This window comes from Apteryx rowi, unplaced genomic scaffold (assembly GCF_003343035.1).
Source record: "Apteryx rowi isolate R43461 unplaced genomic scaffold, aptRow1 scaffold_126, whole genome shotgun sequence".
Classification (NCBI taxonomy): domain Eukaryota; kingdom Metazoa; phylum Chordata; class Aves; order Apterygiformes; family Apterygidae; genus Apteryx; species Apteryx rowi.
The window spans coordinates 180793-205328 of NW_020447486.1; the positions used below are offsets into that span (position 1 = coordinate 180793).

The window sequence follows — 24536 nt, forward strand, 5'->3', positions numbered from 1 at the left end:
GCCGGCGCGGGCGCGGGCGCGCCGGGGCAACAGCGACGTCTGTGTTTTGCCTTCTTGAATAAAAAGCCGACCACCGCTTTTTAAATGACTTTCTTCTTTTTTAACTCTCCCCGATAAGGTTTCCAGGGCAGAGCCCATTGCTGGAGGAAGAGAATTTCAGGCTTCTCCAATTCAGGTCTTATTCCTGCTTTTTCCTCCTTCCCTGCTGAGCGTGCCATAACCTGGTACCTGCAAGTGTGCTGTAGCCGCCTGTCTGCTGGCCCCTTCTGCCTCTGCCCTAATTAAAGCTGACATTAAAAGAAAACACAATGGTTACAAAGCAAACCACTGGAATGCAACCACACGCAGGACTGCCCCAGTGTGGCATCTCTGAGGCAAACATGGCTTGTCCTGCTTAATCCAATTGCCATGTTAATTCTGAAGCCTAACGGTGGCAATGCAAATAAGTTGGCATTGCTTGCTATTTCCCAGCTGGACAGCAGCACTGGTGGGAGCTTATGAGCTTGAGGAGGGTATTACCTTTTCCCTAATTCAGCTCTGACTAGTCACTGCTTTATGCAGACTTTTGCTTAACTCTAGCCCTGTAGGGGTGGTACCACCAACAAAAGAAGGAATTCTTCATGTAGGCTGATTAGCCAAGATTCAGGAAAAATAGGTGTTCCAGTTGCATATCTGGTGGTATACAGGTGGGGGTGACTGGTTACAATAATGGTGCTGGCATTTACAGGCTGAGTTCAAGCATTGGTGCTTGTTTAGAAAATAAAGCAATATTCAACAGTGCATGCACATCTGCAAGTAGGGTTGTGCGTGGATATGCATATGTGTGTTGAGGAGGGTCCTTCAGCAACATTTCTGTTATCCTTTTTTCTAGAAAACATTTCTGCATTAATATACAGCTCAGACAGCRCAGAACAACAGCACGCTGCAGCACAGGATCAGTGCCAGAGCTGGATTTGGCTGTGGCCAGCGAGCGCAGAGCAGTTCCCAGGAGCAGTCAGCAAGCGGGGAACGAGACAGATCACCTCGGCGCTGGCCCTACAATAAATGGTCACAAATTACCCCACAGCCAGGCAAGCCCTGCCTCTGCAATCCCGCTGACCCAGAAAAGAAGCCGGGAGTCAGAGCATGGCACCCCCCCTCCCAGAGGGACAGCAACGCCGACACCCTCAGTCCCACCGGCAGCATCACCTCTGAGCAGCCTTGGGCTCCCGGGGTGCTTCGGGGATGCCCCTTGCACCTCCCTCACTGCTTGCCTTGCTTTAGCACAGCACATCTTCGGTCATTTTATTTAAAGGTGTTTCTAGCTTGTTCCTTACCGGGTATATATCAGGCTACAGGGAGACAACAATAAATACCAAGGTCTGGAAAATGTACAAAACCTATAGATCACGCTCTCTCCTCTCTGAATACATGTGCATGCTCCTCATGGGCCCTTTTGGGCCTTACAGAAGACAACGAACAAGGACAAGTATTATCAGCTCCTCCTAGACATCGATGGTGTTTTCTGCCTCTGCTTGTCTCCCTGGGGGCTGCTGAGGCCCCCACAGCATGGTGATGCGCTGTGACAGGGATCAGTGCCTGCATCAGGGTGGCAGAGGGCAGCAGCCACGCCGGCAGGGTCTGGGCCCCTTCCTCCCCTGCAGCTGCAGAGCTGCCCACGCAGCTGCAGGGCACAGGGATGGCGCAGCTGCAAGGCACGAGGACAGCGTGGCTGCAGGGCATGTGGGCAGCACGGCTGCAGGGCACAGGGACAGCGTGGCTGCAGGGCACGTGGGCAGCGCGGCTGCAGGGCACAGGGACGGCGTGGCTGCAGGGCACGTGGGCAGCGCGGCTGCAGGGCACAGGGACGGTGTGGCTGCAGGGCATGCAGGCAGCGTGGCTGCAGGGCACGTGGGTGGCAGAGCTGCAGGGCATGCAGGCAGTGCGGCTGCAGGGCATGGGGACGGCAGAGGCACAGCGGGGCAGTGGCTTGCCCGGGGCTGCCCTGCGTGCCCATGCTGCTGCCCTGGGCTCTGTGAAGCGGCTGGTGACGCTAATAATTGCAGCAACGTGGTGGTCAGGCTGGCAGTTTACTCTGCATATAAAGTGACTCRCGAAACAGAAAAATGGTCTTGTGTGTGTATTTGCATTTTTAAGATGCAAAAAAATGGCCTGAGGACTTTTGCTGGCCACTACATTTGTTTTTTAGAATCAGTTTGTTTATAGTTTAACTTCCGAAAATCATTGCGACTGCAGCCGCTRTGTGTATCATCTGCCCTCCGGTCTGTCCAGTCCCATCACGGCAGAGTCTGCATTTGTTGCACAATTTGGGCTTGGTCTGAGGGGGCTGCCGAGGGGGTGGGGGACCCCTGCGAAAGGCCAGCCTTCRGGCGAGCGCAGCCCCGCCAGGCACCGCACGACCACGTGAGGAGCCGCTGGGGGCTTTCCCGACACTTGTGCGTTGCCAGACACCAGCGAGCCCCCCCCGCCCCAGCACTGCACCCCTAAGAGGTGGCGAACTCCATAAACCCCCATAAAGCGGGGTTTGGACGGCTCAGCCCAAACAACCCCGCTGCCCTGGCCGGCCCTCGCCCTGGGGAGTTCATCACCTCTTGGGGCACAGAGCCCTGGTCTGGCAGCGTGGCGAAAGCGCCTCGCAGCCGCTCGCACAGCGACGCCTGGGCTGAAAAATGGACAAATAAACCCTCGTGCTCAGAAGTGTCTGGCAGCAACGGACACCCCTTCCCGGAGAGGGTGGTGCTTGGGGGATCTTGTCCCACTTACCTGTAGGGTCGTCTCCGCTGGGAGAGTCTGATGCACAGAAACAGCCATTGCCCTCGGAGAGCTGCTGCCCTCATCGCCGCTCAGCAACACCCTCAGTGCAGGAGAGAGGCTTYGTCCTCTTCCTCATCCTCGTCCTCATCCTGATGCAGGTTGCGCCCAAACCAGAGCAGGGCAAGGAGGCTGGAGGCCAGGCACGTGCAAGGAGCTAATGTCCAGGAAGGCCCGACTGCGAGCCATCACATCATTACAGCTGGCAGTTACTGACATTGTTCCAGCCATCTCCTTTGCCGCACTCCCACAGCTTACTGCCAGCCGGCACATCACGTGCGAACATTATACGTGAGGCCTTTACACACACGCTCCTCGTGTCCAGCAGGGATTCAGCCCAGAGTGAGCTGAATGATTCAATTCGGTTAGCGATGAAGCCACAACTTTCAGTGCTTGACTTAAAAAGCTTTTCTATTAGCTGCATGCATAATTAATGGGCTGATACAGCTGGAGCAATTGTGAGCAAAAGAGGTAAAGGTTAGACATTAGGGAAAACTTCCTAACAGAGCGGACAGTGAAACGGTGGGCTCTGCAGTGCCCCTGACTGGAAGTGTCTGGCAGCAGGTGGGACTGGTTTCGGCTAGGAATGATACAGTCACTGTGAACGGGTCTGGAGGGAGAGCGCAGACTAGGTGACCTCTCACAGCTCTAATTTTTTTTTATTTTTGGGACACATACATACAAGCATGACAAGCTAAAATCTCTTAGACACAAGCACAAGCATGTATTCCAGGTAAATATAATATAAATGAAGCAGAGATTTCAGGATTAGAAGGGAATATTAGATCACCTTTCTACACCTCCACTGATCCCTTCTGCAGTGATGCCTTGGACTTGCTCCAAAGGCACCGAGAGACAGAGGCTCCCAGGACTCCCTCCAGAGCCGGTTCTGAGAACAGCTCATCCTCATGTCTTGAAAAAGGCAATGTGTTATTTCCATCAGACTTCATCTCGTTCCAGCTCGCAGGCCTGCTAGACCAGATAGTCCAGAATAACCATGACTTTCTCCCTGGAAAGGCTCTTAGATGCTGGAATTGAGGCATCTCCTTTTTGATAGGACCAAGCAGCTAAACCTAAGCCAAAATTTTCTCCAAGCTCAGGAGGATTTTTTTGCTTCCCAGCAACTAGTTCTAGCATCCCCTGGGGAAAAGTGAGCTGCTCACAACAAATAAGAAATGGGAACATGTCCTTCCTGGCAATCCAAAAGATTTCTGCACAGCGGCAGTGCTGGGGACACTGGGGAAGGTCTGGGGATGGGGAGGTCCTCTCCATACCGCCTGTTTCTAGCATGACTCATGGCAGCAGCAGAAGGGAAGGGCTGGAGTAAGCTCAGCCCCTGGTTAGTGACCGCCCACAGTGGTCCAAGGGGCAGGTGATGCTCCAGCAGCCCCACTCCACCAAGCAGCCCTGCCAGGGCCACCCCGTAGCACACCTGGCCATGACTGCAGGGGGGGACGGGAGGCTCCATCCTGTGCACCGCGCTCAGGACACCTTCATCCACAGGTCTCACCAGGCTCTGGCTTATCACGGGGTACCTCTACATTGATCTGATATTTCACTGAGACGTGAAAGCCTGTCCCTGGGGTATATTTGCTGCCTGCAATACTGCTGACATTAAGAAAGCAGGAACGAGACCTGCTGAGGATGACTGGCAGGACGGCTCAAGACTGAAGCCAAGGGTGAGGCTGAGGAGCACCTTTTAATCCAGACGCACACGCAGTGCTGGGCTTCCTCACCCACACACACACCCCCTCTGAAAGCTGCGCACTAGACCAGCCGCTTCTCCTGAGAGACGTTCTGGTGTGTTGCGCACACATCATTTACTTCCCACATACATTACAGATTCATATGAACAGCAATTTAAAAAATACATGTATGCTAGCCAGCGCAAGACACTAGACCAACTTTCAACATTAGTTTTGCCTTTAACTGGTTTATCCCAGAGCTGCAATAATGCCCAGAAAGATCCTGAATCTTAGACCAGTTAAAGGCCTGGTACTTTGAAGGCTACAGAAGTTTGATAACACACAGCAATGGGCTTCGAACCGAAGCATAAATTACCCATAACCACAACCCCAAACCTACTGTAGAAAATGGCTCTAGAAAAACATGTATCAAAGCAGCATATCTAGCTAAGACAGACCACTGGCACTGATAAACAGCTGAGGGATCCTGTAGCAAGAGCCTGCCTCGATATATGTTAAAGATATAGCCTTAACTTTGGCACTTCCTGACGTGGATTTTTTTAAGCAATTTCCAGTGGTCTCAATAGAGCAGTGCTCACTCACATCAGGAGGAGACTTTGCTTGATGTTAGTATTCTGTTAACATTGGCCTTTTTTAACCTGTCTGGTTTCTAGCAGACTTTGGATCTGCTTTTACAAGGCTAAAAGTGAATTTTGATACATAAGCCTTTATTGAAGAGGTGGCTTGTGCCTCTGGAGACTGCAGCCAAGACAAGCCAGACAGTTCCCAGCTCTGCAAGGACCCAGGAAGCTGGTGGTATCAAACAAGATACCCAGCTAGATCAGTGTAGGCGCCCAGAAGGGGAACTCGCTTGGGCCTTGCATACCCTTTGTATTTCACCTACCACGAGGGCAGGGTGGGAACGAGAGGTCAGTGACCGAATCCAGGGGACACAACTGCCATCTCTAAGTTGATGAATGGGGGCCAGGAGGAGAAACCCCTGGCAAAGGCCCTGTGACTTTCACAGGCACACGAGCATAGCAGGACCTCCCTCCTGTTAAGCGTGTGGATTTTAGGGTTATTTCACAGGGATCCTTTCTAAAACAGTGTACTCAGGTGTGCTTCTGAGCTCCCCGTCTGCAAGCAGGCCACAGCAGCTGCACCTTGACCCCGTGTTACACAGGATCTGGGTGTAACTCAGTCTTTTCCTCCACTTTTACACCTTGGTTTCTTCAGGAAGGAGTCAAGGCCTGCCTGTGGCTCGCAAGGGAGAACTGGTGAGCTCAGGCCAGGTGTTGAGCACGATGCCTGGGGTGCAGGACGCCAGGGAAGACCATGGCAGACATCTACCGCTCCATATGGACACAGCCAGAAAACCAAAGAGGGGCACCAGTACAAAAGTGCATTGCTACAGGAACAGAGGGAATAGACTTTATTTAATAATTTGTACAAGGAACACAACAGGAATTCAATACTTCCATTTATTAATTGTCAAATTGTAATCCACTGCAATAAGAAACAAAAATCAACACACAAATAAATTGCAATTTGTGTGTGTGTGTGTGTGTGTGTGTGTGTGTGTATAACTAAAAATGGCAAGAGCAAGAACAAAAAATAAACCTTTAAATGAGTAGGTTATATACAGTCAGTATCATCATGTTACTTTACTGGATAGATTAAATTTGGTGTTATCCAATCTTAGCAACAGGCCTAAATATTGCTGCAGATAGCTGGAGGGCAAACCCAAAGCAGAAAAACAAACTCATAAGTAAGAAGCAGGATTAAAGTTATCTCCTGCAGAAAAGAAACAATGGTGCTTTGTGTCATATTTGTAACTTTTCATAGTGGATATTTTGTGCTAAAACTCTTCATGTGAACATACATGGAATTCCATCATTTAAATAAAAGGGGAAAAAATCCCAACCTTTCATAACTGCCTTTTTTTCTCCTCCCTTCACTTAATGTGTTTAAATTATTTTTCTATACAAGGTAAGTACATTGTCTGTACAAAGTTAAATATACATATTTACAGTCAAACTTCTGAGACACTGAGTCTTCTCTTCCGCTGACGTAGGCAGAAGACAAGCCTGTTTGATTTTAAACCCAGGAGAATGGCTAATTTATCAAAACGTATTGCAAGTCGTGCTAACAGTTAGTTGCAGTTACACTTAATAAATCTGTATAAAAGCATCAGCATAAAAATAGGCATTTTATAATATTAAATACGGCTTATGACAAAATAGCAATCTAACCCTTTGCTATTTGTATGGTAACTGTAGGAAGCAGAGTCTGATGGAACTGGTTTTGTTTATGCTTTTTTCTTAATAATAAAACATCTATCAAAAGAGAATTTGTACTGGATTTACAGGCAAGCATACAGGCAAGCCTTTTTTTTTTTTCCCTCAAGGAAATACAAATATGTGTAGCTGGTAATAACTGTGGAAACACAGCTTTCCAATTGATTAGACTTTCTTGTTTGACTAAGAGGCAGCCAAAATGCATATATTTAYTTGAGACCTACCATCAACACTGTAACCAAAAAAAAAAAAAAGGCACCCTCAGTGATATGTGGCTCGGGTCTATCAGAGCCTCTAAGATACAACGCCAGGAAGGAAGCGAAGTCTTCATCCCATACAGCATGCTTCAAAATGCATGTGATCATTTAGGGCCAGCAACAGGGCAGGAGGAGCAGGGAAAGTGAACGGCCGTAGGACTTATAAACAGGATTTGCTCTCACGGATGTTCTGTTTATTGGTTCTATTCTTTGTGCAGATAAACGTCAAAGCTAGGCTGATCTCTCTTTAAAAAACATGATTCTGTTTCGATGCACACAATACACTCACACACACACACACACACCCTGCACAAAAGAAAAAAAGAAAACCCTGCAGAAATAAGGACTACTAAAGGGTTTGGGCAATTTTCGTACTTGTATTATGTTTTGGCTGACCTCTCTGGATTAAACAACCAATCCCAAACTCCTTTTTCACGCAGAGCTCTGCGGTTTAACCACATCAGCTGTCCTCTGCCTGTGCTGGGCCTTAAGGTGCATGACATGAAGGAAGAGTTTTTCGTGAAAGTGGAAGGCAGAATGAAATGATTCTTTGTTAGGCAGAAAGCTTGGCCTCTCGAACCTCGTCAGTGAAGGCAGCAGCTGCAATGCCGCATACTGCCCCAACGCCCTATCGTATCTCAACACACAAACAAAACCTATACCATGTGCTTCCCCGAAGCCTTCTCAGAGGTAAATACTCCATACAAATTAAGATTATCACCAGAACTCTTGCTGGGGAGGGGAGAGGAATACACAAAGGCAGCACTGTAAACTAGAAACTTTGTCTCTTCTTCATCAGACAAATCACACCCTGAATCAGTGGAAGCAGGGCTACACATTCAACTCAGTACTGTACCACATAACCACATCCTCCTAACGCTCTTGTCTCTTGTCTCTTACATTCATAAATTGTCTGTTTCTTTGCTATTTAAAAACACCATCCGGAAACAACTCCATCCTTATCACTGTGGGATCACTGCTTTTTTACAGGTACAGAAGTTTCACATAGTTGCCTGGGAAGGTGCCAAACTGTCTTGTTCTCCTGGATGTACCTGTAGGGAAAGAAAACACAAGAAAGCCAGAGTAAGATGGAGCCATGCAGGGAAGACTTAGAAGTTTAGAAAGGTAGCAGGGGCAGCCTGCTCTGCTTGCAGGCATTGCTTTCTAAAAATAAATAGGAGTCCTGGTCAAAGAGCCTTTTGGTGCTACTAATCATCTTCGCTCTTTCYTTTTCATACATAAATAACAATTAATAAGGTGCTGGTGAAAGCYCCTGGACCTACAGGCTAAGAGTCAAATTCCTATCAGTTTAAATGAGCTAATTTCCCTAAAGAACAGGGAGTAAGCCTAGATTTCCACTGTTGAGATGGAGAGCACTGTCCAGACTTGCATTCTTTGAAGGTAGAGGGCTAGATTTCTAAACCTACAGCTACAGATGAGACTAGACTTCCACGGACTGCAGCTCCCATCTGTCCCCTACTTACCACTTTCTGTAACTTGCCATAGCTCCAGGGAAAACAAAGCTCCACCACTCTGCACCCTCATTTTAATGTTCTTTGTGGGAAAAGATGAGAAAAAAGGTGGATTTTTTCCCCTGTTTTGACCCTGCAAATGAGGGTAGCTTCCAGATGCTCTGCAAAATTGCTTGTTTGCATCTCAAAGAGCCCTGCTGACAGGCAAGCGTCACACTCACCCACAAACCAGCCATCATCACATTTCTCCATGACATCGACAATATCACCGTCCCTCAGTTCCAGCTCATCATCGTTCTGAGGAGTGTAGCTGTAGAGGGCTTGGTAGCTAACTCTAAAACCAGACAGATATTACACATTAGCCAGTGGATTTTTCTGACAGCCTTTCAGTAGGAGACATCCCCATTCCCTTTTCTAATTCCCACAATATTTTGTTTAGTGCAATCTGGGCCTCATGTGATTTCCATTTGAGAGGTCAAAAGCCAAGTGCATTAAACTGGCTATTGTCACAAGGCTGTAACAGTAGAGAGTGTCATGCCTGCACTGTGTGGGAGCTTCTGTTTCCATTTTGCCATGTGGTGGTCTCCATAGACTACGACCATCAGAACTTTGCTAAAAGCAGCACCAGGAGAGCGTATGAGTGCAGACACCCTATCAAATTCAAGCCAAAACCTAGATACACTAAGTCCTGGGCAAAACAAGACTTCTGTTCTCTTTCCCACACACAGAGGCAGGGCCACGATTTAGCAAATGGCTGACAGTGAATGACTTTAGAAAAGGTGCTGCCTAGTCTACTGCACTAAGGTTGCAGGATGATTCATGGACGAGGAGGAACAATGCAAACAAAAACCAAAAACTGAATCCTGCTCTGAGATACTCCCTGTACCTGTGATTATCAGAAAGGAACATTATGGAGTGGAAACAATACCTGGGCATATTTTGGGAGGTTTGGGTTTCCTGGACATGGGGAGTGGAAATAGGGCTGGTGTGGGACTTTCCATTCTGCATAAAAGCAGGTGGTGGGGAGCAAAGGCTCCTTTCAGGAGCCAACCACCAATGAACTTCAGTCCCCGGTGTACATCACAGCCTAATGTTCTCAAAACCATCAGTGAAGGGCCCAACTGAGCTTAATGGCAGCTCCAGGTCTAAACCCACTGGACAGCTTTGAAAATCTCATCCGTAGTTTCTCAGAACATTCAGCCACTGGTTCTTCGGTGGACTTGCCCGACAATGCACCAGTTGGCACTGTGAGAAGCTAAGAACAGGAGTGTGCCCATTGACTCATGCCGTATGAGCCAGAGAACTAGTGGATGATAATTTGCCTCCAGTTTCAGATACAAAGACATTGAGATAGTCTCCATAACCAGCATGAATCAAGTGCCCAAAGGAGACCCAGTTCTGGATCATGAGATCTTTGTTCCACATGCTATACAAACACAAAGGTCCCAGTTTTAGGCTTCTCACTAAGATGATGAGACTTTAAAACTTGTTGTATTTTGGTTCTTTAAAGAAAAGCTGACATTTTCCCATAATTCTAACTTAACTCCTCAGATGCTGAAGCCCCTGGAAGAGATGGGAGCCAAAAGGACTTACATGTCTCGTGGTGTTTGACTTCTGTCAGGGCTGGCTCCTTGCTGCTGTGCTTGAGGTTGCTGAGAAATGATGAGAGATGGTTTATTGTCATTAGAGGTCACCTTGTGTCGAGAGTCAAGAGGCTGAGAAATAGTACTGCAGTAATGAACAGACTTTTCTGCAATGTTTATGATCTCATTGCAAACAGCTTCCTGTGTGGTAGGCAGCATTGACATCCAAGAACACCCAAAGAACAGTCAACAAGGGGGGAGGGAGGGGAAAATATAGACAGGAAGAGATGGGACATTCCAGATGCAGCACATAAGTCCAGTAAAAAAAAAGAGTTGTAGATCCAGGTAAATATCCAGGTAGTGGAGTGCAGAAGGGATCCAGGTGTAAGCATGGAAAAACAGGCGAGATACAGAAGAATTTGGCATTTAGTTTGAAGATATGTAACAAATACATATACATATATTTTAAAAAGCAGCAGCGTAAGAGGTTGCAATTAGTTATGCAGTGGCACCATTACAAATGCTATGGAATCAGTTCAAGATTGCAAGGCGGGCTGCTCCACTCATGCATTTTGCCTTATTTAACTTATATGCAGGGACTGGAAACACAGTTAGCCCAACTCTTCATTGGCAATGGCAGTTTTTCTAAGCGCTAAATTCCCTTTTTCTGTTGCAAACATAACAATATATGTAAAAAGATAAATATGTACCTATTCTGCAGCTAAAAATGGTGCTGGCATTTTATACTCTACTGAGGTGTTACTGTCTGGGTGAAGAGAGGCTAGGACTACACATCTAATTTAAACAGTGGCCTTACCACATAGCTCTTTTCAGACTCTGTGAGATCTGGTCCAGCTCTCAATGAATGGTGGGAAAGCTGTGTGATCACCAAGCAAATGATAAGGAAGACATTTTAGCAGATGTTATATTGCTCAGAATTAAAAATTTTAAAATGGTGTGCAGACAACAAAAGGAAATGAACAACTCTTCCCCCACCCTCCACCCCAACACCACTCTTCTTGGACAACAAGGTCTTTTATTTAAACAAGGGACATTAAAGCTACAGTAATGGAATTGCATTGCAGCATACAGAATGCTACGCAGAGAAGGGTGACAGCGAAACTGAAGATTAGATCAGGGAGTCAGAAGACGAGATGGAAGAGTAGGGGCACAGCTACAACCAGAAATGGTGCAAAGTGCAATATTGCATTCCTGGGGGAGGGGAGAAACAAGGACAGAAGCACATATTGAGAGCACCAGACTTGAAAGCTCGAAAACCAAGCTGAGAGGAAAACTGCTGCTGTTTTCAGAAAAGCCCTTTATGATTTTGACACAGGAAAGACTGGCAACTCACTTGCTTCCTAAAGGCGACCAGCTCAGGTCCTCAGAAGACACAATGCAGTGTAGCCCCATCAAAATCACTCCAGCTTGCACCAAGTGAGGATCTGAACTGCTGCGTTAATTTTCTGCACAAGGCTGAGTTTCAGGTCAGAGGAGGACCTGACTGAAAACCCCATCTCCAAACACCACCAGCTGTGATGTCTTCTGGACCCTACTCTGCCTTTCTCCCCACTCACACCTCTTTTCACAGGGAATCACATGTCAAGTCCAGGGTGCTGCAAGGAGAATCAGGGTGCGTGGGGTTTGAGGCTTGTGGGGTCAAGTGCCACTGAGAAAGCTGCACAGAAATATCCAGAGCCTGGTTGTGCATGTTTTTGGCATATTCAAACTCCTACATGCTGTGTGCACACATGAGAAAACAGGCTATCTGAAGCCATGTAGGGTTATTCCTACTGCCTGCAGTGCTGATTGGCAAACTGGATCGGATAAGATACAGAGCACTGCCATCCTCTGTGATCATTCAATAAACTACTCAACCCAAATTCCAAAAGCCTTAGTTTCATGCTTTCCCTCCTCTTATTTATTCACTTCAACAATACCCTTCAGTCCCTCTGGGCTCTCAAAGACCTGGATGCACCACGGTCTCAGGAAAAAGGCTCTCTTTCTCACAGCACCCCAAGACAGAGCAGAAGCAGAGGATAAAGAGCTTTGTGCCACCTCCAGCCCAAGCCTGCTCAAAAAGYTTGGAAAAGTGTAGGGTGATGAGCTCATCCCTATCTACTTCCCACTCTCAAAGCTCCTCTGAACCACAGCTTGGACCTCTGGAACTATGCCTATCTCTGTATTAAAGAAAATCGTCTCTTTTCTTGAGGACTGTGACCCACTCTCCACCAACCCAAACTCACAGCAACACCTCTTTAATCAACGCTGCCCTCTGAGGCTGGGATCTGAGTTCATGGGGATCAGGTTAGTGGGATCACTGCCCTGAGAAACAATGTTCTATTATCATGTATGTTTTGCTTCAGAGAAAAAAATGTAATTTGCATAGACTAACTGCAGTGGAATTAGCATTAATTTGCATTTACTATGGAGCCTGAAATCATGACAGAAATTTCAGAAGTCCTTCCTGCCAGTCTACCATCAGCCCTGAAAGGCTAATGGGACACTTGGAAATTTAAAATTAATATTGTGCACAGCCATTGGATATAATGCATCAAATCTGACAAAGTCAGAGCTAACTCAGGTGTGGCAATGTAGCTGGGGAAAGCCAATTTGCAGGCTGAGGAGATTAGCAGCTGTAAGAACAAATTTTTTTTAATTCAAGAAAGCACTTCTCCACTCCATACTAATAAATTGACAGCTGGAAATTGCTCCATGAGCTCCTAAGATAGTGTGGTCCATTTCTCATTGATTATTTGTGACCTCCTTGAACAGCTTTTGTCCAAAACCCATTAATAACACAATTAAATCGGTTATTTGAAGCTAAAAAATTGGCCCTATCTCTGAACAGTCCTTGGTGCAGACTTAGACCTGTAATACCAGAAGGTGCAGCCTGCCCATAGCATCAGAAATTTGGCCGTGTTCCCTTTTCGTTGGCAGGAGCCTGGAGGGGATTTCCAGAAGGCAGCTGGGCAGGGGCGGAGGCCACGCAGCGCCCTGCCCTCCCAGCGGCCACAGCCTGACAAAAGCAAAGCCAAGCGGATCCCCTCCTGCCCCAGGGTGCACTCCCTGCCTCACGGGGCCCTCCTCCGGCCACTCTGCCCCAGAGGCCCAGCCCAGCTCCCGCGGCGCAATGGGGGTCTCTGCCCTGACTCCAAGCGCTGCAGCAGAGCCCTAAACTGAGGTGATGAGACACCCCTAAGTCAGAGTTATCCAAAGAGGAACTGAGCAGAGCAGATCCTGCAACTGCAAGCTGTAGATGTACCACCACACTGTTCTAAACAAGTAACCCTGATAGCATGGCCTAGATATCTTTTTTTTTCCCTACATTATTCTTGTGGGGAGAGAACAGAAGAAAGAACAAAAAAGATGCTTTGGGTCCAAATGCTCTTCAAACACAGTTTCAGAAAGCAGGATGGGAAGAGCACTTCAAGGCTACCACACGTACCAGAGCAGTGGGGCTCCGTGTGCCAGGGTGGCTGAGGGATCAGAGGGTGCAGGGCACAGCTCCCCAACTATAAACCACAGAGGTTCCCCAGAGATACTGAGCCAGCACCGCTGCTCCTGCTGAAGGTTAAACTGAGGGTCCTAAAAGTGACTATGCATTCACAGCCCACCAGAGAGGCTAGCTTCTGGGGTGCTGGGTGATATTCCCCCCATTCAGCAGAACACTTCAGGACAGCTCAACTCCTACCCCCTCAGCCATATTAAGTGCTTTGTTAACACTAAGGGCCTAAACTTAAGCAGGTGCTTAAGTGCCTTGCTGAATCAGCGTCTATGTCTCCGTGTCTACAGACTATACAAATATGTGATATAGTCAGTCCTGAAGCACAGCTGGCTACTGTTTCCACCTCATATGCAGTTTGAGGATGGATCTAAAAAACATCACAGATTTGTAAGAACACCAGAGAACGGTTCTGTGCTAAAAGCCTAGAAAAGCCCTGAGATACGTTTTCACTGTCAGGAAGAAAGATCCCGGGGCTACTCAATAGCCCTCTTCCTGTTCCTAGTGAAGGCAAGTGTCATCAGTGTGTTCATCCATTACAGCTCTTGTTTCTGTCCCCTGTTCCATCCCTTTCTGGTGGGAGTTAAAGGACTGCATGAGCAAAGAGAAAGCTAAGCGGAAGAGACTAACAGACAAGACAGACAGAGGCAGACAAATTGGTATCCTTTCAAAGAAAGACACATCAGCAGCAATGTTCCTGTATGTGAATGGAGAGCCGTGAGCAGCGAGGATTCCCCAGCTCAGCTGAGGGAGTAAAGGAAAATCTCAACAAAAATCAAACCCCCGCGCTGGTGAAAGCAAGGGGAAAGCTGGCCAAAGAGCTCTCACAAAGGACGCTGAAAAGGCTGCAGCACAGAGCAGCCTGAGCTAAAGGCTGTCAAAATCAATGGAAAGACTCCCTGGCCCCTGGATCACAGGCCGAAGGCTGTATCTACCACAGGACAATGAATCTCCTGTGGGGGCCAGGTACCAACGCCTGCTTTCTTAATCACCAGGACATGTAGCTCTGGCTTGCATAATACACTGGGCAGAAATGCAGCAGTGCTGAACCTGTGAAATAGTGAAAAAGCACTGGAGGGGATAAAATCTTACTGTGGAGACAGTGTCACAAAATGAATAAAGCATAGCTAGTCTGCTCCGGGGATCGTGGGGTCTGACCAGCACCAGGCCTGCTCTCCCCAGCCCGCACCCTCTTACGGTCTCCTTCCCACCGGCACAAAGTGGGTGAAATTCCTCACCATTGTGCCTGAGTCGTTTTGCACACGGGCAACGAGCAGACGGTCCCGCGCTCCGAACCCTGCACCGGCAGGCAGTGCCTGTGCTAAGCGGGGACCCTCGTTCAGCCGCCTGCTGGCGTTCAGCCCTGCCTTCCCCAGCCAGGACGGGCGCCCGCACCCTGCGGGGCCTCGGCTCCTGCGTCGCTAGGGCGCTCCGTAACACCACTGCCGACTGTCACACTGGGGTAACAGGATCTCACGGCAAAACAGGAATCAAAACAGGAAATTCCTGAGGGTCCCTTGAGATAAATTCAATTGATTGATTACGTTAGTGTTCAATATTCATGTTTTACTGGAATATTGGAACAAATTATCTGTAAATTACACTTAAAGGCTTGTTTTTTGTCTTTATTTTGTAGGCTGGACTTTGAAACTAAACAAAAGGGAATAATTTTGTATTATCTAAAAAATAATTGCACTTCATATTACTGTTGGGAACAGGCAAGAACACAATTCCTATCCCAGCCCTGCATCTAAGGGGTCTTAAATTTGCAGTAAAACCTGGATCTGAATTTCATAACTGAGGGTTTTCTCTGTGACGAACAAACCTAAAATTCCAAATTGTAAAATGTCCTCAAACACCATGGATAAACAGTATTGGAAACAGGAGATCAAGACTCCTGATAATGTCACACACAGTTTTAACTTGACGCTGGACAATGCTCTGATTGTCCAGGCATATAAAATAAAAATTTTGGCTTGACTTGGACTCCAAGAAAGGCCACTGAGTCATATTACAACCAGGTGCAACACCCAAAATAGAACTAAGTGCCAGCCAGTGCTCAGGAGAAGCATCTCTCTCTAAACGTGCCACTTTACTCCTTCCCTTTTGCAGCACATATCCAGTGCAAGCACCAGCAGGACCCAACAGATCAGAGGTCAGAAGGAAGGGCAATACAGAAACTTCTGTGGATTTTTAATGTGAAGCACAATATGTATCCTATTGCATTCAGATACTGAAATTGAAAGGGAAGCAGGAGGTGTTTTTTCAGCAAAAAGTTTTGCAAGCTCTTGCTCTGAGGGTAATGAGGTAATTAAACGTAATTGAGGAAAATTTCAGGGTTAAAGCTGTGTCTCATGTCTCACTCTCAAGGACTGCTCAGGAAAATGAGTAACATTGGCAACTACTTCCCACATTCATCCTGCATGAGCAATCTGCTTGGTTCACTGGTCAAGCCAATGCTGCTTCCCCAAAACCCGCCACCACAAGCTCAGTCCAATCTTTGCTAATTGTGAACTTTCTACTTCAAACATTGCCATCTCGTGGATGCTGCCTGGAAGGACTGATGAGGCAAGAGCAGCTGCAAGCACTGCTCATTCCCCCAGTCCCGGACGACGTCCCAGCTGTGCAGTGCTGAAGCGAGCTCGGCATGCTGCACAGACACCACTGTGTCCCTCTTTAAAGATGTTTGTAGCTCTCAGCAACAGAGCTGGGAACCTCCAAAATAACAGTATCCTACCTGAGAAGGCTGGGACAGGTCTCCAGCACTGTGGAGGTATGCCCTACACCCAGCTCAGAGCCACTCAAACCCTGAATCCTGATCTCAGGTGGTTAAACAAAACCTGGGCCAAAGCATATCACATTATATCGTTCTTGCTAACAAGGCCACTGATCCTGCCTTGCAGTTCCCAATGAAATTGAGCTGTAGGCACTCAAGGTCAGAGCCTATTAGTAATTGGAAGTGCTAAATAAGTCCTGGGTTAATCCTTTGGAGGAACAGAAAGTCAAAACCTCAGCTGGTACACACTGGCATAAATCCGTTGACTTGCAGAGCTCTGTGGATTTGAACCAGCTGAGGATTTTGCCCACACCTGCCCTTCTGCACAGCCTGGAAATCATTTAATTTTTTATGACAACACTGACTTAAAGGCAAGAGTAGTATCTCATTTGTGGAATCAATGAATGGAGAAACAGGCATATGACAAAACAATGGCATGGCATGGAAACAACTCTAAGTAATGGAAGAGTAATCAGCAAAGATGATTACCTGTGGCTTATTGACTCTGCGTGTAAGTCTGGGAGGTGGTTGTGTTGTGACAGTAGAGGAAGAGAGGGCAGAGGAAGAGAGAGGAGCAGATGAAGAGAATGCTTTTGAGTCTGCAGTCTTTTGAAGAAAAGAAAAGTTGGTCAGCTTGGCACACACTCTCTTATCACAATCTCTGCTAGTGATAAGAGCATCCACTATCCAGTTAAATTTGATGCATACACAGCAAACTTAACTCCATGCAAGGGCAGATGCAGCTTTCTAGTTGGTTTGTCTGAGCTTACCACCTCACTGTGTTTTAAACATGCAGTTTAATGTCTGTAAAAACTATGACTAGAAATGCATCCATATAGGAAACAGCACAGTTTTATACAGCTTTCGATACACTCCTGATTATGACTGCAGATTATGAAGCAGAAATCAAAGTTTGTCATAAGATTTCCCAGTGTGAAATGTATCGTCCTAGAAAGCACAGTCCCTCTTTATTTAACACTGGCTAGATTGGGTATGTCATGGAGGCTGTCACAATACATTTAGGAAGTTATTTATAATGCTGTGATTTAAAGGTCTCCAAACTCCCACTCTTTTGCAAGGTAATGTAGCAGTGCTCTAATGTACTTTGGCTGGCTGTGGCCCATAAGGGACCCCAAGCCAACTGAGGGTTGCGGTTGCAAAGTAAGGCAGATCTCTTGTACCAAAATTAGGAGCAGAAGAGATATTGCAGAAGCCACTTAAGGGTTCCCATAAGTTCCTTGTCATTGTAACTTGCAGCTACATCAAAACACTTTAGGAGGAAAATAACTCTGGGTCTAATTCTCATTTGGGCCTGGACCCTTTCATATCATTTTGGAAATGCAAAATTAATAAAATCTACTCAAAGCATAGATGACAATCAAGCCTCCCTGACCTAGTAACGCAAATCCCCAACTAAGATTCACTGAATCACAGGCTCCAGGATCATCCATCCTGCATGGCCACAACAGAGGACAGCATTTGGGATTCCAGGAGCCAGGCTGACATTTACAAGGACTTTCAATCCTTGGCTTTAGGGGAAATAAATAGATTCCAGCACCAAAGATGGTCCACTGCACACTGGAAAATCTTTTAATAGCAAGAAATTGCTTGTATTCTACACAGCTGGCAGTGAGATATACAAGCACAGGGCCCATGTGATCACATCTGGTTATAGCCATTTTCTGAGACAATTACCTCATTAGATGTGACCAACTAAGTTAGTCCTGTGTTATTATCCATTCTAAAATAATTCTCCCCACACTACTCCTGAGCCCTCTTCTATGGCTTTCTGACCTGCTTTCCAGAGATTGCCACTGGTGATCCCTGGAAGAAGGGCTTTGGAGTCTCAGAAGAGTATGTGGTAGCCACTGGCTCTGCCTGGCCAGCTGAGCAGCACAAACCTCAACACACCAGTAAAATCAGGGACTCAGAGTAGCACACACACATGCAGGAAAAGTACCTTCTTTTCCCCGCTTTGAAACTTTCTCAGATCACCTTTCCTCATTGCCTCATTGCCTCTTTTCTCTGTTTTACCTCCCTGCACAATAGCCATTAGCTCCTGACACAACTGGTTGTCCTTAGAGGAGCCCATGGGTCTCTTTTCTGGGCTCCCATGCATGTCTAGTTGGGATGGTTTCAGGCAGCCCTCCACAGAGATCTTGGGAGCAGCGTGAGACCTCCGCTCAGGGTTGCTGCTGCCCTCTTTGGTCTTTTGGAGCCAGTCTTGGCTGCCCGTGGTGTTGCTCTGCTCTGTGAGGATGCTTTTGGGGCTCCCAACTGCCCAGCAAGGGGAGTTAGAATAGCTTGCGCTGGGAGAAGGGGAGCCAACAAACTTTTCTTCGCTTTGTGGAGTGGTCTGATAGAAACTGCGAGTGGAGGACTGAGGCCTGGATGGGTAAGAGGGCAATGGGGATTTAATGGACCTGGGTGTCGAGGAGCCAGAGAGATGAGAATGGTGGAGGCTGACCGAAGGGGAAGGGCTGGCCGCAGCAGAAGGTGTGAGATAGTCAGAGCGAGAGAGGGAGGCTTCAGGCGGAGGAGGCAATGGAGGAGTTATGGCAGGAGTGGTGCTAGGAGACACTCCCACAGTCAGGGCGATCCACTCAGATGTGATCGCCTGCACCTCTGGAGACAAGGCGCGGCGCGTGAAAGGCAAAGGCGGAGGAGTTGGTGTATGGAGCAGCTCAGAGCTGGCAGACTTGAAGGAGACAAAAGCAGAAGAGAAAAAGAAAGAAATGAACAAAAAGTAATAAAGGAAAATACAAAATGACTAAGTGAAAGTGAAAGGGGAGAGAGTGAGAGTGGAGAGCAGATCTGCAACCAAGCACGGTGCGTAAGTCTTCCATGGACAGGATCACCCTGGTGGAGAACGTGCTGTCCACAGCTACTCCAACCACAGAGTCCAGCCCAAATCTGTGTTGCTAATATCTTTCTCCAGCCTTTGCCAGGATAACAGACACACAGCATCTTATGGAAGACCCTTTATCTCTTACCATACCCTAAGTTCCTCAGGGAGCAGTTGAAGCCATCATCCATGACGGCAACATGAAGCATTTGATTGGCCTGGCAGTACTTCCCATAAAAGGGCCCTCAGCAATACACACTGTGGACCCAGTCAGAATTCACTGCTGCAATGAATTTTGACTGAATCCAACTCTACAGTGAGTAACACCTGCTCCTCAAGAAACTTGCATTGCTGAAGCTGTGGAAGAGAAAGGGATCAAAATGTGGTTTTTATTGTGTGCAATATTTGTTATTTGGATGATTAAAGCAAGCTCTATGTTTAGAAAGGCAGAACAGAGGACCAAATTCTGGCCTCAGCTGTCACCACCAGCAACATCAGTGAGATCAGCAACATTAGCACTTACTGGAGTGTTTCTCAGTTAGGCAAGCAGCCCTGCCAAGTTAGGCCAAAAAGCAAGGAAGAAAACAGCTTTATTAGAGGGGAATCAAAAGAATAGCAGAGGAAACTAAAAAAGGTGGATACAATCCCTTCCATCAAAGGGATAAGCTTGCAGAGAGCTAGTGGCGCACAGGCCACAGCTATGGAGAGACTGCCAAGCCCAAACACAGTAAAGTTCAACTGGGGTTCACTTTGACAGGGAACCCTGAAAAAGCAAAAGGTTTCTCCTCTTTACAGAGGAATAAAATAAAGAATATAAATAAATAAAATAAAGAATAAAAACACTCCTTCTAGGGAAGATCCAGACAGACACCAGGTATGAGTCATGGCAGTCTCTCCCATCCATCCTGTACCATATTTCCCCTCCTCCTGATCCTGGTTCTCTGCTGTCATTCCTTGCAGCCTTGACCTAAGAATGACCTTGCTTTGGTCCCATGGGTGAGAGAGGGGATGCACCAGAACCTCACAGCCCCCACTTAGACACATATGCTGACCTTCAAGGATGGGTATTTGCATGATGAGAGCAAAACAAAAGGATTTAGAGACTTGCTRCCTCCCTGATATGTTTTCCACAGCAAACATTCTGGGATTCCCATATTTCCTGTACAATTATCTGCTGCCATTTTGATTTCTGGTTTGAACTGCAGTATGGTTTGAAGTGAATGACAGTCATGAAAGATCCCAGACTGGCCTACTCTCAAAATCCAAGTTCACTTAGCACCAAGTGCAATTAACACAGGCCACCATCCTGACCCTGTACCCTAAAACTTTGGTCTTGATCTGGAACAATTAGGAGTAAAGGTAGGGTCTGATTCAAGCTGACTGGGATAGACAGCATGACTCAACACACTATCACATTCCATGAGGCCCTCTTAATAATCATAATAAAAAATTCACTCATCCCTGTGGAGGTGTGTAAAGTACAAACACCCACCCAGCAGGAACTGGATCACCAATTCATCCTATGTCTGGCACTGAAATTCATTCAGAGGGCTATGAACTGTAGCCCTTTCTCCCTGGCCTGAATTCAAGCTACAGATCACAGGTGAAAAGCTGAGTCTCCAAATCCCCAAATGACCCAGTCATTAACCTTTCTGGTAAATGAAGCATGACCTTTTCCTGCAGTTGCAGCATACTGCAGGGAGCACGTGGTTTTACTGCACAAAACACTAGTGTTAACAAGAGCTTCTCTCAGCTATTATTTCTTGCACAGCGATGGCAACATCCCACAGTTCTGCAAGGTGCAGTAACTGGCTGCATCTAATCCAAATACCTGTGGTGAAGCTGTCATGCTGCGGTTAGGAGAGAGGGACATTGGTGGGTCAGGATAATCGATGGCATTCTTGACCACAGGCCGTTTGAGCACTTCCACATAAGTGACAGGGAAGATGCCCTGGCGATTGGTGCCGGAGATTTTTCCTTCATACCAATTCTCATCCACACGTCGAATCAATGTGATTCTTTCACCCTGTGGAAAGAAATGGCAATGTATGTCATAATTCCAAAGCAGATGAAGTTTTTAATCTTGCTGCAGCTGATTTAAAACAATCTGTGGCTCACAGCCTCCCTTATTCCCCAGTTATGTCATCCAAAACCCAAGCTCTAGGTGGGAATGATTTTTTTCTGTTCAGAGGAGGAGAAAATGCAGAGCTTCTGGTGCTGTTTTGGGCTATCTGCAAACTCAGACAGGGTACAGTTATGCTCATCTCACATTTTCAAGACCCTATTTGCTAGAGCCAGTTTAAAAAATGAAAATCAGAGTCTTCAGTCTGACAGTGAGACCCTTGGGGGTATGAGGTGTACAGGGAGTAAGCACAGGTCTGTAATTTAAACTAGCTCTCCTGTTTTGCTGACAAATTAAGTGACTTCCAGATCCTTAATATAAACTACGAGCCCCATCTTCACTCACAATTAAAAGAGAAGACAGACGAGATCTAATCTGAACATCAAAAAAAAAAAAAAGGCAAGCTGAATGATGCTGATGCTGCTTAATCTAAACATATCTGACTTCGCTCTGAACAGCCATTACCCAAAACCCATTCCTATTCTTTGTCTCTGCAGTCAGAGGTCTAGGCAGTCACTTCAACAGCACACAACCTCAGTTGCCTCTGCTCAATGATTTTGCTTGTGGCCCTAAGGAAGGGAACCCAGCTTCCTTCTTTTCTGTGTTACCATTCTCACTTGACTATGTGCACTGCCACCAGAGAGGATCAGACTGGAGACACTGTCACCAAATACATAACTTGCTTGCAGAGCCAGGCTTCCAGCACTGTACTCAAACTACCTTCTCAGCTAGCCCTAAGGAAGCAGCCAGCACTGCTTAAGCCAGCCTGACTGCAAAACTCTTACTGTAATGCACTACGTAATAGCTATGGGGTAAATACAAGGGTTATGAAAAGGAATTCTTCCTGATTGAAATGCTCAGGAAAAAAGTGTTAACCTTATTAGAGCCTTCATTTGGAAATACTGCAAGCTACCAGTATTAACAAACTTCAGCATTTGCCTGGATTCAATTCATCAGCTCTCCAACAATCCTACCTTTTTGAAGGACATTTCCACTTGGGTATCCCCATTGAAATTGAACTTAGCAACAGCATCTCCATATTCCAATACCTGCAACGGTGCTGACTTTTTGGGCTGAGCTTTCTCAGCTGGTGGAAGTAGCTGGAATGAACAAAACAAAATCAAATGAGGGACAGGCAAAAAGCCCATAAACTGGTCACTGCCAGAAAAGGAGTGGGCAAAGAAAACACTTCCAAGGGAAGCAGCTACCTCTATGTATGATCGTGGGAAGATGCCAACTCTGCCATGGTGTTCACCTTCATACCAGTTCTGGTCAATCTGCTTGTAAATGTAAACAATATCTCCTTTTTGCAGAGGAAGCTCCCTGTTAACAACACAAGTGATTAATGAATGGCACACATCCATCAGAATTTCACTGGGGGACAGATGTGTTCTTTACATGTCTGGCACTTCCCAGGTACCAAGAAATCTGTATTAGCCCTCCTGATACAAATCATGCTCTATCCAAAGTGAAAGCCACATGATGAGAATCACCCTGTTCACACCATGATGTGCAGTGGCTCTCTTGCTCTTTGGGTGTCCTGTAAAAAAAGCAGTCCTGGGAGGGCCCTGCTGACCAYGCACCCTCCAGCAACAATGGGGGCAAATTCAAGCAAAACATGCCACTGGTTGCTTTCCATGTTGAATATGGTAGGAGGACAGAGGGCAGTGCTTGTGCTCCTGTTTTGAAAGAGGTTGTGTCATGATTGTCTTCCAAAAAGAAACATGACTTTAACGGAAGGTAATTTGTTCACTCAGTGATCCTTCTCACACACAAATCCTTAAAGGTTCCAATTCTGGTTAGCCAGCACTTGGGCAATCACTGACCTCACCTGGGCTAACAATTAGGCAACCTAGAGTCTTCAGTGCTAAAATCATGAATGCCTGCAGCTTGAATTCCTGCTGTGGGCAGCTTGTACTAGGCTCGTATACCTACTACACGGATCCCCACAGGAAAACAACCATCCCAGCCTGTCCTACCACGGCTTTCACAAGCTCTCCTTTACTTTTGTCTGGTACCCTGTTATGTTCTGCTCAAAGGACACAGCAGTTGCTCCTTACATTTGCTTGAGTTTTATTACAGGTCTTGGGGAGATGCTGTGCAAATCTTTATAAATTATCACCTATAAAACATATAACAAAATTTTCCCAGGACATTAGCACCTGACAGGAGAAACAGCGGGTCCTTCACTGAATTCTGTTGTTCTTTCTTCCCCACTATGTAATGTTAAAATGAGAGCCTCTCCAGGCTCATGCAGGAGGAAAGGCCTTACAAGCCTTTTGTTCACAGCAGTGTTTCCAATAAAGAACAAGTAGAGCTTAGTGACTCATCAGAGGGGTCATAACAGAGCTCAAAGGTACAACAATGTCACCGTTCACACTACAAGCATCTCCTGCTATATCCACAGATATCAGGGGAGCAGTGACACCTCCAGATCTGTCCTCTTATAGGTCCCAGTCAGCAAAATACTGACTCAGGGGCCCACTTACATGCTTAAAATTAGGCATCTAAGTCCCCTGCTGACTTTCAGCTATACACAGTGAATTCAGTAAAAGGATGCTTTATATCTACATTCTTCTGACCATTTTTATGTCAGATTTACATAGCAAGCTAGGGACTAATACAGCCTTCCAACTCCTAAATTGGAACACAACCAGGGATGTCATGTAGAGGAGTTTTTTCTGTCTCTCAACACAACAGCAGAGATAGAGATGCTGTCAACAGGCCTTATCCAGGCGTTCTGCTGTTGGAGGGTTCTCCAACAGCTCGACCAACCTTGAAGCAGAACACTTATTTGTTTCAGTAAAGAATGTGGGTTTGCCACAAAAATCATATGGAATATAGATGCACTGAGAAAGATGACGTTTTCCTAAAGGTCCTCTACAGGCTATGGCCTGCAAGATTTGCRGTATTTTCCCCTGTCTTACTGTGGACACCTTGCTTTGACTGAGATGCTGGAAAGACACTCCCAAAACATGAATCCAGTTGTATGACACTTCATAAATGTTGCATCCTGGGAGAAAAGACAGAGAAAAAACACTAAAGGCAGTCACAACAAGCTATACTCACTTTAGCGTCTGTGCTTTAAAGTCAAACTTGGCTCTAGCAGGTCTCATCTAAAGATCAAGAAAATCAACACATTAAAATAATAATTAGGTTTTCAACTCTCTTCTGAGGAAAAGC

General features: G+C 46.6%; 2 protein-coding genes across 2 annotated transcripts in view; both read right to left on the reverse strand.

The window, feature by feature from the left end:
• The window catches only part of PDLIM1 (PDZ and LIM domain 1), a 46717-nt gene extending 43620 nt beyond the window's left edge, over nucleotides 1-3097 (reverse strand). The window contains exons 1-2 of the mRNA XM_026055803.1: nucleotides 3025-3097; nucleotides 229-287 (exon numbers count right to left, since the gene is read on the reverse strand). Coding sequence (XP_025911588.1) covers nucleotides 229-287; nucleotides 3025-3097 — 132 coding nt within the window. The remainder of the gene's footprint in view (nucleotides 1-228; nucleotides 288-3024) is intronic.
• A 2864-nt stretch (nucleotides 3098-5961) lies between these two features.
• SORBS1 (sorbin and SH3 domain containing 1) overlaps nucleotides 5962-24536 on the reverse strand; it is a 136255-nt gene continuing 117680 nt past the window's right edge. Inside the window, exons 23-30 of the mRNA XM_026055855.1 lie at nucleotides 24423-24469; nucleotides 22562-22676; nucleotides 22328-22453; nucleotides 21063-21257; nucleotides 10923-10982; nucleotides 10116-10174; nucleotides 8744-8856; nucleotides 5962-8102 (exon numbers count right to left, since the gene is read on the reverse strand). Coding sequence (XP_025911640.1) covers nucleotides 8035-8102; nucleotides 8744-8856; nucleotides 10116-10174; nucleotides 10923-10982; nucleotides 21063-21257; nucleotides 22328-22453; nucleotides 22562-22676; nucleotides 24423-24469 — 783 coding nt within the window. The 3' untranslated portion in view covers nucleotides 5962-8034. The remainder of the gene's footprint in view (nucleotides 8103-8743; nucleotides 8857-10115; nucleotides 10175-10922; nucleotides 10983-21062; nucleotides 21258-22327; nucleotides 22454-22561; nucleotides 22677-24422; nucleotides 24470-24536) is intronic.